Source organism: Scyliorhinus canicula, chromosome 1 (genome assembly GCF_902713615.1).
Source record: "Scyliorhinus canicula chromosome 1, sScyCan1.1, whole genome shotgun sequence".
NCBI classification, from domain to species: Eukaryota; Metazoa; Chordata; class Chondrichthyes; order Carcharhiniformes; family Scyliorhinidae; genus Scyliorhinus; species Scyliorhinus canicula.
In genome coordinates, this window is record NC_052146.1 from 229,502,504 (window position 1) to 229,516,392 (window position 13,889).

Below are 13,889 nucleotides of genomic sequence, written 5' to 3' on the forward strand. Positions count from 1 at the left end.
GGATGATGTGATTTTGTTTTATTTAAGGGAATTCCCTGGGGAATTAATTAGTTTTCAGCTTGGTGAGATGGTGTCATTGCTGGGTGGAGCTAAGGCTTTTTGAGAAGGCATTTTCAGTTCATTCCTGAGCTGAATTAAGCTGTGTCCAGAAGGGAGGCAGTTCTGTTCTCACTGTAGATTAGTTAAAATAGATTAAAGCATTGCAGACTTGTCTGAGTACCGGAGTGTGTGTGTGTGTGTGTGTGTGTGTGTGTGGGGGGGGGGGGGGGGGGGGGGGGGGGAAATTAAGATAGCAATTAAGATAGCAATTAAGTATTCACTTTATTGAGTCGTATTGTTTAAGGAGTAATTGTAAGCTATTTCTGGTGTAATGTTTAAGATTTTAATACTGTGTTAGTAATAAAGTTTGTTTTTAAATACCATATCCCTATTTCTTCGTGGAATCACTCCTGGAGCTAAGTATCCTTTCTTCACTATCTTACAAAAGTAAAACAAAATATTGGGTTTTCTGTCCAGTATCCTAGTCACTGTTGGGAGTCTGGTCTGCGATTATCAAGAAGCGAATAGTCTAAATGCATTTACGGGAAAGCTGGATGAGCAAATAATAAATAATGTTATGACAGATTTATATTTGGAAAGATGGGAGGTGGTCAAGTGAAGCATAAATGCAAACATGAATAATTGAGCCATATGTAATTCCCTAATTCTTGCTTCCTGAGTATCCCCTATTTTAAATCACACCATTGATATCTGCGTCTTTAGCTGCCTAGGCCCAAAATGTTGGAATTCCCACCATAAACCTCGCTACCTCTCTTCCTTTCTTTAAGACACTTGTTAAAATCTTTTGGTTTTGAAAAATTTTGTCACCTTCCTCAATATCCCCTCCTGTAGCTTGGTGTCATTTAAAAAATATTTCTCCTGCGAAAGGCCTTAGAACATTTTATTATATTTTAGCTGCTACATAAATGCAAATTGATGTTGGTCCAGGTTTCAATGTGTTTGGTAGATCCCTTCATTCCCTATTATTATACACAGGCCCAGTTAATTGACTGGATATGGCTTCTGCATTTCTGAAAAGAGGATTTTGTTTGTCATTCAGAGAGGTGTTAACAGATATGTTGATCCTAGGTAGCAAGACATCTCGGTGATGTTGGCCACTGAAATCTTTACTGCCATGAACAGACCCATTATCATTGTCCTTTGAGTTTAGGTACCTGCAGATAAGGGACTTTGCGTGGAAGATTTGGAAAGAGTTCCCCAAGTTGCCGAGATACATCCTGCTGGAGCAACTGTTGCTTCCGGATGTGATAGGGGAGGGCAAGATCAAAGACTTGTACAGGTGGCTGGGAGAACAAGGGGGCGGGCGGATGGTGAAGATTAAGGGGAAGTGGGAGGGGAGATAAACTGGGGAGTATGGAGTGAGGTGCTACGAAGGGTAAATTCAACCTCTTTGTGCGCAAGGATGAGCCTGAAACAGTTCAGGATCGTACGTAGGTTACATATAACGCAGGCAGGAATGAGTGGGTTCTTTCAGGGGGTGGCGGACGAGTGTGAGAAGTATGGGTGGGGACTAGCGAACCACGCCCACATGTTCTGGGGTTGCAAAAAGTTGGAGAGATTTTGGGCGGGAGTGTTTGCGGCACTAGCAAGGATAGTGGGGGAGGAGGTTGAGCTGGACCCTTTGGTGGCGATACTTGGGACATCAGAGATTCCGGAGTTGGGGGAGGGGAAGAAGGCCGATGTTGTGGCCTTCGCCTCTCTTGATTGCCCAGCGACTAATTTTATTGGAGTGGCGGCCAGCAACTCCACCGGTGGTAGCAGCCTGGCTGGGGGAATTATATGAATTTCTTAGGCTTGAAAATACAAATATGAGTTATGGGGTTCAGTGGAGGGTTTCGAGGCAAAATGGGGATGTTCGTGTTTGAGGAGTTGTTTGTTGCAGAGGTGATGGGGAAGCGGGGGGTAAAAAGGGGATACAATTTGTACAAACTGTATAGTTGTGTGTTGGGAAGTTTGTTTCCCGAATTGTTGTAACTTTTCATATACGTTTGGAATAAAATACATTAAAAAAAAAATCACTGTCCTCTTAGATGACGGTTAGTCCAAATTAATTTGTAAGCTAGTGAAGTGTTATTTATTGCAAAGTTGCTTAAACTCCATTTCACACTGCTGATCATGCAGTATTTGTGGCCCAAAGAGAGGCTCCTAATAAGTGTTTGTACAGTTTTATTCTGAAGATAACCGTGTTCGCATGCATTCTGCTCTGGTGGAATTCCTATGATTATAAATTGCTAGTTTCTTACATAGCGTAATCCTAACTGTTGCTTTGGAATAAAATTCAGAAATAAAATAATTCAAATATAAAGGAACTACCAGAAAGATTGTGGTAGAATATAAGGTATTTTAATATAGGAAATAGTGGGCCTAATCTTCTGTGGAGTGTCAATCACCATTGGATTCCCACTCCACTCTTTTTACTTATCTTAGACTGGTCAGTTTATCCAATGAATAGTTAAGCTGGACAGACCTATAAATTCCCATGTTTGGAGCAGTGGTTAGGGAAATACAACTAGCCTCAGCAGACCTGAATTACAAGAGGCTAAATCAAGTAGATTTGCTGTTCCCAATTGCTATCCTCTCCTGCAAACTGCATGAATGATCTGTCGATCAATGGCATGATTGGTATCAGCTCAGATGAACAACCTGGACAATTACCAGAGCTAACAAAGGGCAACTAGCAAACAGCCAATGAGGGGGGAAAAATATTGGAAGTAATATTGGGAAGAGAAAAATGATCACCCACTCTGCAAATTTATTGCAATTAAGATTATGCTAATATTACGCTATCTGGGAAATACAAATTTGACAGTGGATTAATGTGACATTGAGAAAACGTTCCCATGCTTAGAAATCGCAGAAACAAATTGTTACCTGGGACTGATCGTCTTTTCTCATACAAAACCAATGCAGAATGACTTTAAAGGATTATGGAGGTTTATGGCATTTAATGCAATATAGTTTAATAAAATAAATCCATTAGATCTGATAATCAGCATCACATGGATAGTTAAGACTACAAATTTCCTTAAATTATTATAGTTACTGACAAGGAAGGCAGGTGAGAATTCAATTACTCTTTAAATTTTTTTTTCTATTAAAGATATGCTGAACCTGTCTTCAACCATGGAATGGAAACCACATTTTAAAGCTTATCCCAGTTGAGTTAACCTTCGTAGATTATTTTCTTGATAAACATAAGATGCTGAGCGTACCATGGGATTTTCTGTTTTAAAATTTCCTGGTTACATAGGAAGATAATCTAGGCAAAATTATCTGGTCATTTGTCTCAGTCACTTGAAAACAAGTGCACAACAATAGGTTGTAACAATGTGGTCCTTTACTCCGACCCAAAATGCATTTTTCTATTAAGGTGAGCCCTTGCACAGATAGCCTCAAATCAAATTAATAGGAATTGTTGCTGTGACAAGAGAAAATTATTAAGTCACTCTTCAGGAGTTTATTTTTGCATCAAGTTTCACAATTTGATTAATAGAAATCCATTTAGGATCTGACACCAATCTGCCTTATTGAAAAATACCATTGGAAAAACAGCTCACCTCTTTTCCTTCTTTTCCTTCTTTTGCCTTGGTGCGATCAATTTTTTCTCCAAATCTTATTTTTGTCAGATGTCCAATTATTTCAACCATTCTTCGTTGATCTGAAATTCAAACTTGCATGAACTTCAAACAGTGTTACATTCTATAAATGCAACTGTGAATAAATACAGTTAAGTTGAAAACATAAGAAACAGTTCCAACTTTGATGCTGAAAATAACACCAAATTGTGCGGCAGACTGAAAATTACAAACTGGGATGCACAATTTTCTAGAATGTACTTCTGGTACATGCTAAAATTTCCACGTACATTTTAAAACCATTACTTATTTCCAAGATTTCTACTTCCAAAGACAACGGGCGCGATTCTCTGCTCCCCACGCCGGGTGGGAGAATCGCGGGAGGGCTGGGTGAATCACCACACGCCGCCCTGGCACCCCCCGCGATTCTCCCACCACCCCCAAAATGGCGTGTCGCGGAATCGCTGCTCGCCGTTTTTCACAGCGACCGGCGATTCTCCGGCCCGGATAGGCCGAGCGGCCTGACGTTCCTGACCTGTTCATGCCGGCGGCAACCACACCTGGTCGCTGCCGGCGTGAACATAGTGCGAAAGGTAGGTTTGGGCCTGTGGGGGGCGGATAGGGGATTGAGCACCACGGCCGTGCTCGGGAGGGGACTGGCCCGCGATCGGTGCCCACCGATCGACGGGCTGGCGTCTCCAAGAGACGCACTCTTTTCCCGCCGCTGCCCCGCAAGATCAAGCCGCCATGTCTTGCGGGGCAGCGAAGGGGAAGACGGCAACCACACATGCGCGGGTTTGAGCCGGCCAACCTGTGCATGCGCGGCAGACGTCACCTAGGCGCCGCCGTCGCGTCATTCTCGGCACGCCGCTTTGACGCAAGCGTCAAGGCCCGGCGGCTGAGTTTCTCATAACGCAGCTCCTAGCCCCCTGGGGGGGGGAGGGGGGGGTGAATAGGGTGCGAGGAGCGGCCTCCGACGCCGTCGTGAAACTCGGCCGAGTTCACGACAGCCTTCCCGATGCCGCGCGGGAACGGAGAATCGCACCCAACCAATATGTTATTTATGTGGCCCAGACTTTGCTATAATAATAGTGAAGAGACTTAGAGCTGATTATTATGATTGGTTAAATCGAACAACAATGTTTAGTGGCCACACAGCTACAGTTAAACGCAAAAATCTGAAAGTTTCTGTCAGATACCCAACTCCTCTACAGGAAAATCTGTTTTAGTCCAAAAGATTTGGCAACAAAATTACTGCCGACTAATACTGCACCAAAGAAGCAGAAAACATTCGGGCTGGTGCATTCAGGAGCAAGTAAGTTTTTAACAGCATGACAAGTGGTCATTATTGAGAAGCAACCTTTCTGGCCCTGAAAACTTAATGTTAGACATATGGAGTCTCATTCCCTCAGAAGAAAATTTAATTTGCAGAACAGAAGCAGGCCAGTTGGGCCAATTAGTTTATGCTGGTGTTTAATGTAATAATCTTTTATTGTCACAAGTAGGCTTCATTGAAGTTACTGTGAAAAGCCCTTAGTCGCCACATTTCGGCGCCTGTTTGGGGAGCCTTCTCCAACCTTGCCCACCCCCATCTGAACCTAACATATATTGATATCAGTGTTGAGATTTGTTTTTTTATGTTTTACATTTTCTTCCTGCCCCTTTTAACTCTCCCTTAATTTCATCTGCATATACTTTTTTTTGTTTTCTTAACATCATTTAAACTGCTTTATACTTCCAGGTTCCATGTCTCAGTCAGGATTTTTCCATCTGAAGACAAGAACATTAAGAAAATTGAGCAGGAATAGGTCATTTGGTCCTTCGAGCTTGCTCCGCTGTTCAATATTATCATGGCTGACATCTACCCCCGTGTCTGCGTGGGTTTCACCCCCACAACCTAAAGATGTGCAGGGTAGGCGGATTGGCCACGTTAAATTGCCCCTTAATTAAAAAAAATAATTGGGTACTCTAAATTTATTTTTAAAAATGGCTGACATCTACCGCGATTCCACATTCCTGCATGATTCCCATATCCCTCAGTTCCTTTACTATCCAAGTTCACTGATCTCTGTCTTGAAAACACTCAACAACTTAGCATCTATAGCTAGAGAATTCCAAAGATTCACAACACCAAGTGAAAACATTTTTCCTTATCACAGACCTAAATGGCCAACCTCTTATTCTGAAACTATATGTATTTCTGGTCACCACAGCTAGGGAAAATCTCCCAGCATCAATCCTATCAAAACCCTTAGAATTTTAAATTCTTCAATGAGATCGCCTCTTATTCTTCTCATGTCCAGGGAATATATTTCTTATCTCAGGAATCAGACTACTGAACCTTCACTGCACTCCTGCTAAACCAGGAATATATCCTTCTATAAGAGGTAGCTGGACATGGCACTTGCAGCTAAAGGGATCAGGGAGTAAGGAGAGAAAGCAGGAGTGGGATACTGAATTTGCATGATCAGCCACAATCATATTGAATGGTGATGCAGCCTCGAAGGGCTGAATGGTCTACTCCTGACCCTATTTTCTATGTTTCTATGTCAGGGAACCAAAACTGTACACAGTGTAATGAGTGTGGTCACATAAAAGCAGGCCCTACATAATTGTCGAAAGACTTCTTTCCTCTAATACTCTGATCCCTTTGTAATAAAGCTAGCATACCATTCTCTTGCTGTACCTGCACGCTAACTTTCTGTGATTCATGTACAAGATCAGATTTCTTCTGATTGCAAACATTTCCAAGTCTCCCACTAATTAAAAATATTCTAAGTTTCCATTTCTCTCTAAAAGGGTAACGTCATAATTTTCAACGTTATTCTATTTGCCATTTTCTTGCTAACTCACTTAAGCTGTATGTACACATCTTTGTAGCCTCTTTGTCTCCTCCTTATAGCTTATTTTCCCATTTAACTTTATATCATTAGCAAACATGTATACATTATACATGTTCCCTTCAGTTAAGTCAGTTAATAACGTTGGAGACAGCTGAGGTCTCATTGATTCTTATGCACTCCACGTGTTACAGCCTGCCAACATGAAAATGACCTACTCAATCCTATTTTGTTTCTGGTCTATTAACTATTAGTCAATCTGTGTTAATATACTACCCCAATCCCATGAGGCCTAATTTTGTGTAATCTTCTTGTTACCCTTTTGAATGCTTTGAGAAACCATATCCACTGGCTCTGCCTTATCCACCTTGCCAGTTACTCCTTCAAAAAAAACTCCAAAAGCTTTATTAAACAGGATTTATTTTTCATAGTTCCATGCTTATTATGCCCAGTCACATTATGATTTTCACAGTGCTGTTACCATGCTCCTAAATAATAGATTGAAGATTTTTCCTACTCCTGATATCAGGCTAACTGATCTATAGTTCCTGGTTTTCTCTTTCCCTTCTTTCTTAAATAGCAGGATTGTGTTCTTTACTTTCCAATCCACTGTTCTAGTAACCCAGAGGCCCAGGCAAAGCTCGGAGGTCGTAAGTTCAAATCCCAACATGCCAATTGATGAAATTTAAATTCAATTAATAAAATCTGGAATTGAAAACTAGTCTAAGTAATGGTGACCAATGAAACTATCATTGATTGTAGTAAAAACCCATCTGGTTCACTAATGTCCTTTAGGGTAGGAAATCTGCCATCCTTACCTTATTTGGGCTACGTGACTTCAGACCCACAGCAATGTGGTTGACTCTTAATTGCCCTCTAAAATGGCCGAGTAAGCCACTAGGTTCAAGGGAAACAAATGCCAGTGATGCCCACATCCCGCGAAAGAATAAATAAAACTATAATTTCTCCTGTCTCTAGCTCACAGGGAGCAAACTTAACTTTTCTTCAATTTTACATACCGTGTGGGCAGCACAGTAGCATTATGGTTAGCACTATGGCTTCACAGCACCAGGGTCCCAGGTTCGATTCCTGGCTTGGGTCACTGTTTGTGCGGAGTCTGCACGTTCTCCCCGTGTCTGCGTGGGTTTCCTCCGGGTGCTCCGGTTTGCTCCCGCAAGTCCCGAAAGGCGTGCTATTAAGGTAATTGGACATTCTGAAATCTCCCTCTGTGTCCCCGAACAGGCGCCGGAATGTGGCGACTGGGGGCTTTTCACAGTAACGTTATTGCAGAGTTAATGTAAGCCTACTTGTGACAATAAAGATTATTAATTATTATTATACCTGTGGAAGCTTTTCTGATCTGTTTCTATGTCTCTTGCTAGTTTACTCATTTTTTTCTTCATCAATTTATCATTCAGCCTTTTTTGAAATCGAAAATTCTTCCAATACTGTGTTTTGGCATTATTAGAAACCTCTTCCTTTAAGCAAATACTATCCTCAATTATTTGTTAGGTATGCTCGGACCACTTATCCCATGGGTCTGCAATTTCTGAATTAATTCTTTCAATTTTGTTATTGTTTATCCACTGTAATTTTTAAATTTAGTTTCCCAATCTACCTTAGCCAACATGTTTCTCACACCTATGTGGTTTGCTTTGTTCAGATTTAAGATCCTAGTTGTGAATTTAACTAAATTACATAAAGTCACATCTGAATCATCGTTGCAGAACCTTGCTGTTTCTTATCCTGCATTGACACCATCTTAGAAAAGACAACAGATTTGAGAAAATTACGCTAAGAAGTTTTCCAAAAGTCTGTGGCCACTGTCAATGAAATGAATGGTGAAAGCCACTCTTTTCTCAGTGACAGCAAAATCTAGGCCAGAATAAATTCTTATGTACAATTTATAGAACTTATCTATTTATAATATATAAGTTCGTGTACCTTCCTCTCTTTGAGCGTCCTGGTTAAATCGCATTGAGCGGCTGCTGTCCCACTTGCTTTTTTGAAAACATACACTAACATAAGAAGATATTGAGTTATGCATTGAAAGCATGTTAAAGTATCTCTTCGATAAAATGCCAATTCTTCCTAAAACACTCAAAATCACAGCAATGTAACTTTACCACCTCAATTGAAAATTGTTCTTTAAATCAGTTTTTGCAGTAACCTTGCTAATCAATTGGTTTCCCCACACAATGAGATGTATTGAAGACTTTTCCTTTTAAAATTTGTTTTTTTAATTTAGAGTACCCAATTCTTTTTCTTTCCCAATTAAGGGACAATTTAGCATGGCCAATCCATCTACCCTGCACACCTTTGGATTGTGGGAGGGTTGACACTCACGCAGACACGGGGAGAATGCAAAACTCCACACGGACAGTGACCCAGGGCTGGGATCGCGCCATGCTAACCACTGCGCCACGTGTGAAGATTTTTCCAAAAGGAACAAAGGAGAAAAAACTAACCAATGTGAAAGATGCAGACACCAAACTGCAGTATTTGAATTCAGAATGAGAAATTGGCATAGGAGAAGCTTTGTTTTTGAAAAATATTACATTTAGGGGAGACAGTGGTGTAATTGTAATTTCACCGGGCTAGTAATTCTGAGACCCCGGCAAATGCTCTGGGGCATAGGTTCAAATCTCACCATGGCAGCTGGTAGAAATTGAATTCAGCTAATAAATTGAAAATATAAAGCGAGTCATCAGCAATGGTGATCATGAAACTTAACCGATCTAGTTCGCTAATGTTAGTTAGGGAACTCTGCCATTTTTACCTGATCTGGCCTACATGTGAATCACAGCAGTGGCTGATTCTCAACTGCCCTCAGAGGGCAATAAGGGATGGGCAGCAAATACTGGCCTTGCCAGTGATCCCAATCCCGTGAAAGAGTAAATAACACGTTAAAATCAATAATCACAGTGCAAGTATATAATTCAACATTTTTTTCATTAAAAAAATAATTTCAAAGTCTTACTGACTTAAAGAACAAAAGTGGTGCTTGGTATGTTGTTTCTCCAAGTATCTGCTTTGCATTAAAGGAGTAATTTTATGACTGCACACTAATGATAAGGTGTCGTTTTCATTGCCTGTGCACATCAGAAAATTGTAGGCCACAGTGGTTAGCACTGCTGCCTCACAGCGTCAGGGACCGGGATTCAATTCCCACCTTGGGTGACTATCTTGTGGAGTTTGCACGTTCTCCCTGTGCCCGTGTGGGTTTCCTCTCTCAGTCCAAAGATGTGCAGGTTAGGTGGAGTGGGCATGCTAAATTGCCCCTTAGTGTCTAAGGATGTACAAGTTAGGTTATGGGGTTACAGGGGTAAGGAGGGGTGGTTGGATGAGTGGATGTGGGTAGAGTGCTCGTTCGAAGGGTCAGTGCAGATTCGATGGGCCGAATGGTCTCCTTCTGCACTGTTGGGATTCTATGAAATAACAGTAGATGTTGGAGAAACTGTGTTTTGCTTACTCAGTTTCTAGATCTAGACTCTGTCTTCCTCAGCTTCCCTGTACTGCACCACTGGTCTCATCAGCTCCTACTGAGCTCTGAGGGCTCTCATTGTACTTTTATATGATTGTAACCAGGTTCAGTCCCTCCAAAAGTTTTGGCTTCCAATATCAGTTCTCAGCTTGGGTGAGGAGTCTGCATGTTCTCCTGTGTCTGCGTGGGTTTCCTCCGGGTGCTCAGGTTTCCTCCCACAAAGTCCCGAAAGACATGCTGTTAGGTGAATTGGACATTCTAAATTCTCCCTCAGTGTACCCAAACAGGCGCCAGAGTGTGGCGACTCGGGGATTTTCACAGTAACTTCATTGTAGTGTTAGTAAGAACAAAAGAACATAAGAACTAGGAGCAGGAGTAGGCCATCTATCCCTTCAAGCCTGCTCCGTCATTCAATGAAATCATGACTGATCTTTTGTGGACTCAGCTCCACCTTCCCGCCCAAACACCATCACCCTTATTCCTTTATTCTTCAAAAAACTATCTATCTTTATCTTGAAAACATTTAATGAAGGAGCCTCAACGGTTTCACTGGGCAGGGAATTCCATAGATTCACACACCTTTAGGTGAAGAAGTTCCTCCTAAACTCAGTCCTAAATCTACATCCCCGTATTTTGAGGCTATGCCCCCTAGTTCTGCTTTCACCCACCAGTGGAAACAACCTCCCCGCATCTATCCTGTCTATTCCCTTCATAATTTTTTATGTGTTTATAAGATCCCCCGCGCATCCTTCTAAATTCCAACGGGTACAGTCCCAGTCTACTCAACCTCTCCTCGTAATCCAACCCCCTCAACTCTGGGATTAACCTGGTGAATCCCCTCTGCACACCCTCCAGCGGCAGTACGTCCTTTCTCAGGTAAGGAAACCAAAACTGAACTCAATACTCCAGGTGTGGCCTCACTAACACCGTATACAATTGCAACATAACCTCCCTAGTCTTAAACTCCATCCCTCTAGCAATGAAGGACAAAACTCCATTGGCCTTGTAGCCATCTAAGATGGACACTGGGCTACAAAATGGAGAACCGCAAGGAACACAGGGAAAAACAGTCATAGTGAGGACACACAGCTTGCAAAAGACTGTTTTGCATTTTGCACGTACAGAAACCAGTTTCCAAAGAGTTGCAGAGCTTCAGCCAAAGGTGCAAATGGGAAACAGATCTGCATATTAATGAGGTGATCCCGGCCCAGACTCAGGTACAATAGAAACATTTAAGTATCAATGGATACTTTTCCATAGACGCCCAGTCAGAATGGCGCCAAAGCAAAGAGCCGTAGGAACTGCCCCAAACATAGAGAAACGACCCTAGGATTGGGGAGTTTGAAAGATATCGATTGGGAAAGACCCAATCGATACCTAGCAGGTGAAAGAGACCGCCCCAAGGGGCACGGACTTCTAGGACCTATAAAGAGAAGGTCAAGCACATGACTCGGTCTGTTGCTTCCATACTCCGGCCCAGATCTGTTGTCTCCGACCCAGGTCTGTTGCTTCCAGACTCCGGCCCAGACCTGTTCCATCGTATCCTGACTCCAGTTTCATCACCGGCCGTTGAGCATCAGCCATCGAACTGTAAGTGCCAACACAATGATCGCTACGTGATCCAGACCTTGCTAGCCCTTGACAACTTTGCCGAATCAGAAAGTTACAGACCAAGAACGGGACGAAGGCCTTGCTCCCTGACCTTGCCTGTTCCTGTCTAGATAAGTATTTAGTTGTTTAGTATTAGAAGTAAGTTAGTCTCTTTAGCGTATGCATGTGTATTTATTATATTTGTTATAATAAACACCAATCGTTTGGACTTACTAATCGGTGTATGGATTTATTACTTTGAACCTGACCTTGATATACTTGTGACGGTGTCTCAATACGGCACCTGGCGACTCCGAGCATAATTACACATACAGAGCCATAGTAGTGTTAAGTACACGGCCTTTAAACGGAGGCGTGTTAATCACACTCCAGTAAAACGAGCAACAGCCTTCTTCATCATCTGTTACACCTGTAAACCAATTTTATGCAACTCATACACTGGGACACCCAGATCCCTAATGTAAGCCTACTTATGACTAATAAAGATTATTATTATTCCCTGCCCACTTATCCTCCATAACCATTAGCTCTTCCAAAACTCTGCTCCAGTAATTTTGCCTCATACAAAATGCCACTCGCCTATTATCCCAGTTCTTGCTGATCTACACTGGTTCCCAGGTGTTTCAATACTTCACATTTAAAATTCTCATTCTTGTGTGTAAAACTCTTCCATGACCTTACATTTCTTATCTCTGCAATAGCCCCCATCTTTCAAGCTGCCAATGATGGCCCTGCACTATCTCTAAATCTTTCAGTCTCTTCATCTTTTCTTCCTTTGACCCTTCATAAAGTCCAACTCTTTAACAAAGCATTTAGTCATTCCTCCTAATAACTCCTCCTTTGATTCAGCATCCATTTTTTTCCTTATGTCTGCATGCAGCATCTTGACACCCACTTCCATATTCAAGGTTTGATTTATAAGTACAGTATTTATAAGTACAGTATTATAAGTTTTTATATGTGGTTTAAATTGGCTCGGGTTAATACATTCCATTGATTAACTAACTCTTCAAGATTATACTAAAGTTGGGCATTTTTATGTACAGAAAAGAATTGGTTGAGCAGAGCAAACATTCCGAGTCTGAAGGATTAACAAATAGCTGCTTTCTAATACCTTATACCAAGGATGGGCAACCTAGGCTAGTGAGTGGGCTGCATGAGTGACCCTCCTTCATGTCAGTGCACCGCAAGATTGAAATCAGGCTTGTTCACTAACTATGATCCTTGAATAAAACTGAATATATTTAATACATGCTGGATATTTCATAACAAATGCTTAATCATTTACATATTAATAGAAGTGATCAACTTCAAGTGGTTAAAAACCAAATGAATATTTATGTTTGCTGTAATTTTCTTTGTTTATTAGACGGCACTCAGTCAATGTTGTGTTCAATCAGCACGTACGTCACATCATATGCGCTTGCTCTACAAGCATATCACTTTAGTCAAACTGGTAAGAAAAAAGCTACATGGGTGGAAATTAGCAGAATGTGGCAACTCTGCAAGTGGGCAATCGTCAACAAAATGTCTTGTGGGCCGCACTCAAGAGTCCTAATGGGCCACATGTGGTCCCAGGGCCACAGGTTTCCCACCACTGGCTTGTACTTATAGTATATAAAAGCCAGTCTAATATAATAGTTCCACAGTATGATTATTCCAATTTTCTAAAGGATTTGGATATCCTGTCACAGAATGTTATCCCACTGAGTTCCCACTCAGCAGGAGCAATGCAAACAGTAGTGAGAATTTATTGATTTAAAATCACCCATGACCAATGGAAGAGAGTGGATATAATAAGCAGAAAAGCGAACAGAACTTTATGGAATTTGGAACACAGAAGCTTTTTTCTAATTATTGAAGCTAAATAGCAGGCTGAAGATAAATCATAAATAAGGAAGTATAATACTAACGTGAAAGGAGATACATCTCGAAGAGATCCCTGAAATGACAAAAAAAAGTTAGGTATGAGAAAAAACTACAAAAACAAGACTCATTTCAGCATCTCTCTAAGGTACGTAGGAGCTTATATGATGAGATTGTACAGGTCCTTCAAACTTCAGGCCCTCCAGCTTGTTCCGCCACATAATTAGATCACAATTAACTCTATTTACTCCATTACCTTCATCCCCTGATATTTTATCTAATAAAAATCTATTAATCTTAAAAAATGTATTCAGCAGAAGGGAGTGGGTAGCTGATTTACATAACCCTGTATGAAAAAATGATTCCAGATTGCATTCCCAAATCCCCGAGCTTGAATTTTAACATTATGCCATCTTGTTCTGGACTCTCCTATCAGAGATATTTTGTTTATTT

General features: G+C 41.3%; 1 protein-coding gene across 8 annotated transcripts in view; it reads right to left on the bottom strand.

The window, feature by feature from the left end:
- The window catches only part of kiaa1841 (KIAA1841 ortholog), a 224,543-nt gene that overhangs the window by 22,513 nt on the left and 188,141 nt on the right, over positions 1–13,889 (bottom strand). For all 8 annotated transcript variants that reach the window (XM_038808965.1, XM_038808982.1, XM_038808974.1 and 5 more), the window contains 3 exons: positions 13,484–13,512; positions 8,420–8,493; positions 3,618–3,718 (listed from right to left, as the gene is read on the bottom strand). In XM_038808965.1, coding sequence (XP_038664893.1) covers positions 3,618–3,718; positions 8,420–8,493; positions 13,484–13,512 — 204 coding nt within the window. The remainder of the gene's footprint in view (positions 1–3,617; positions 3,719–8,419; positions 8,494–13,483; positions 13,513–13,889) is intronic.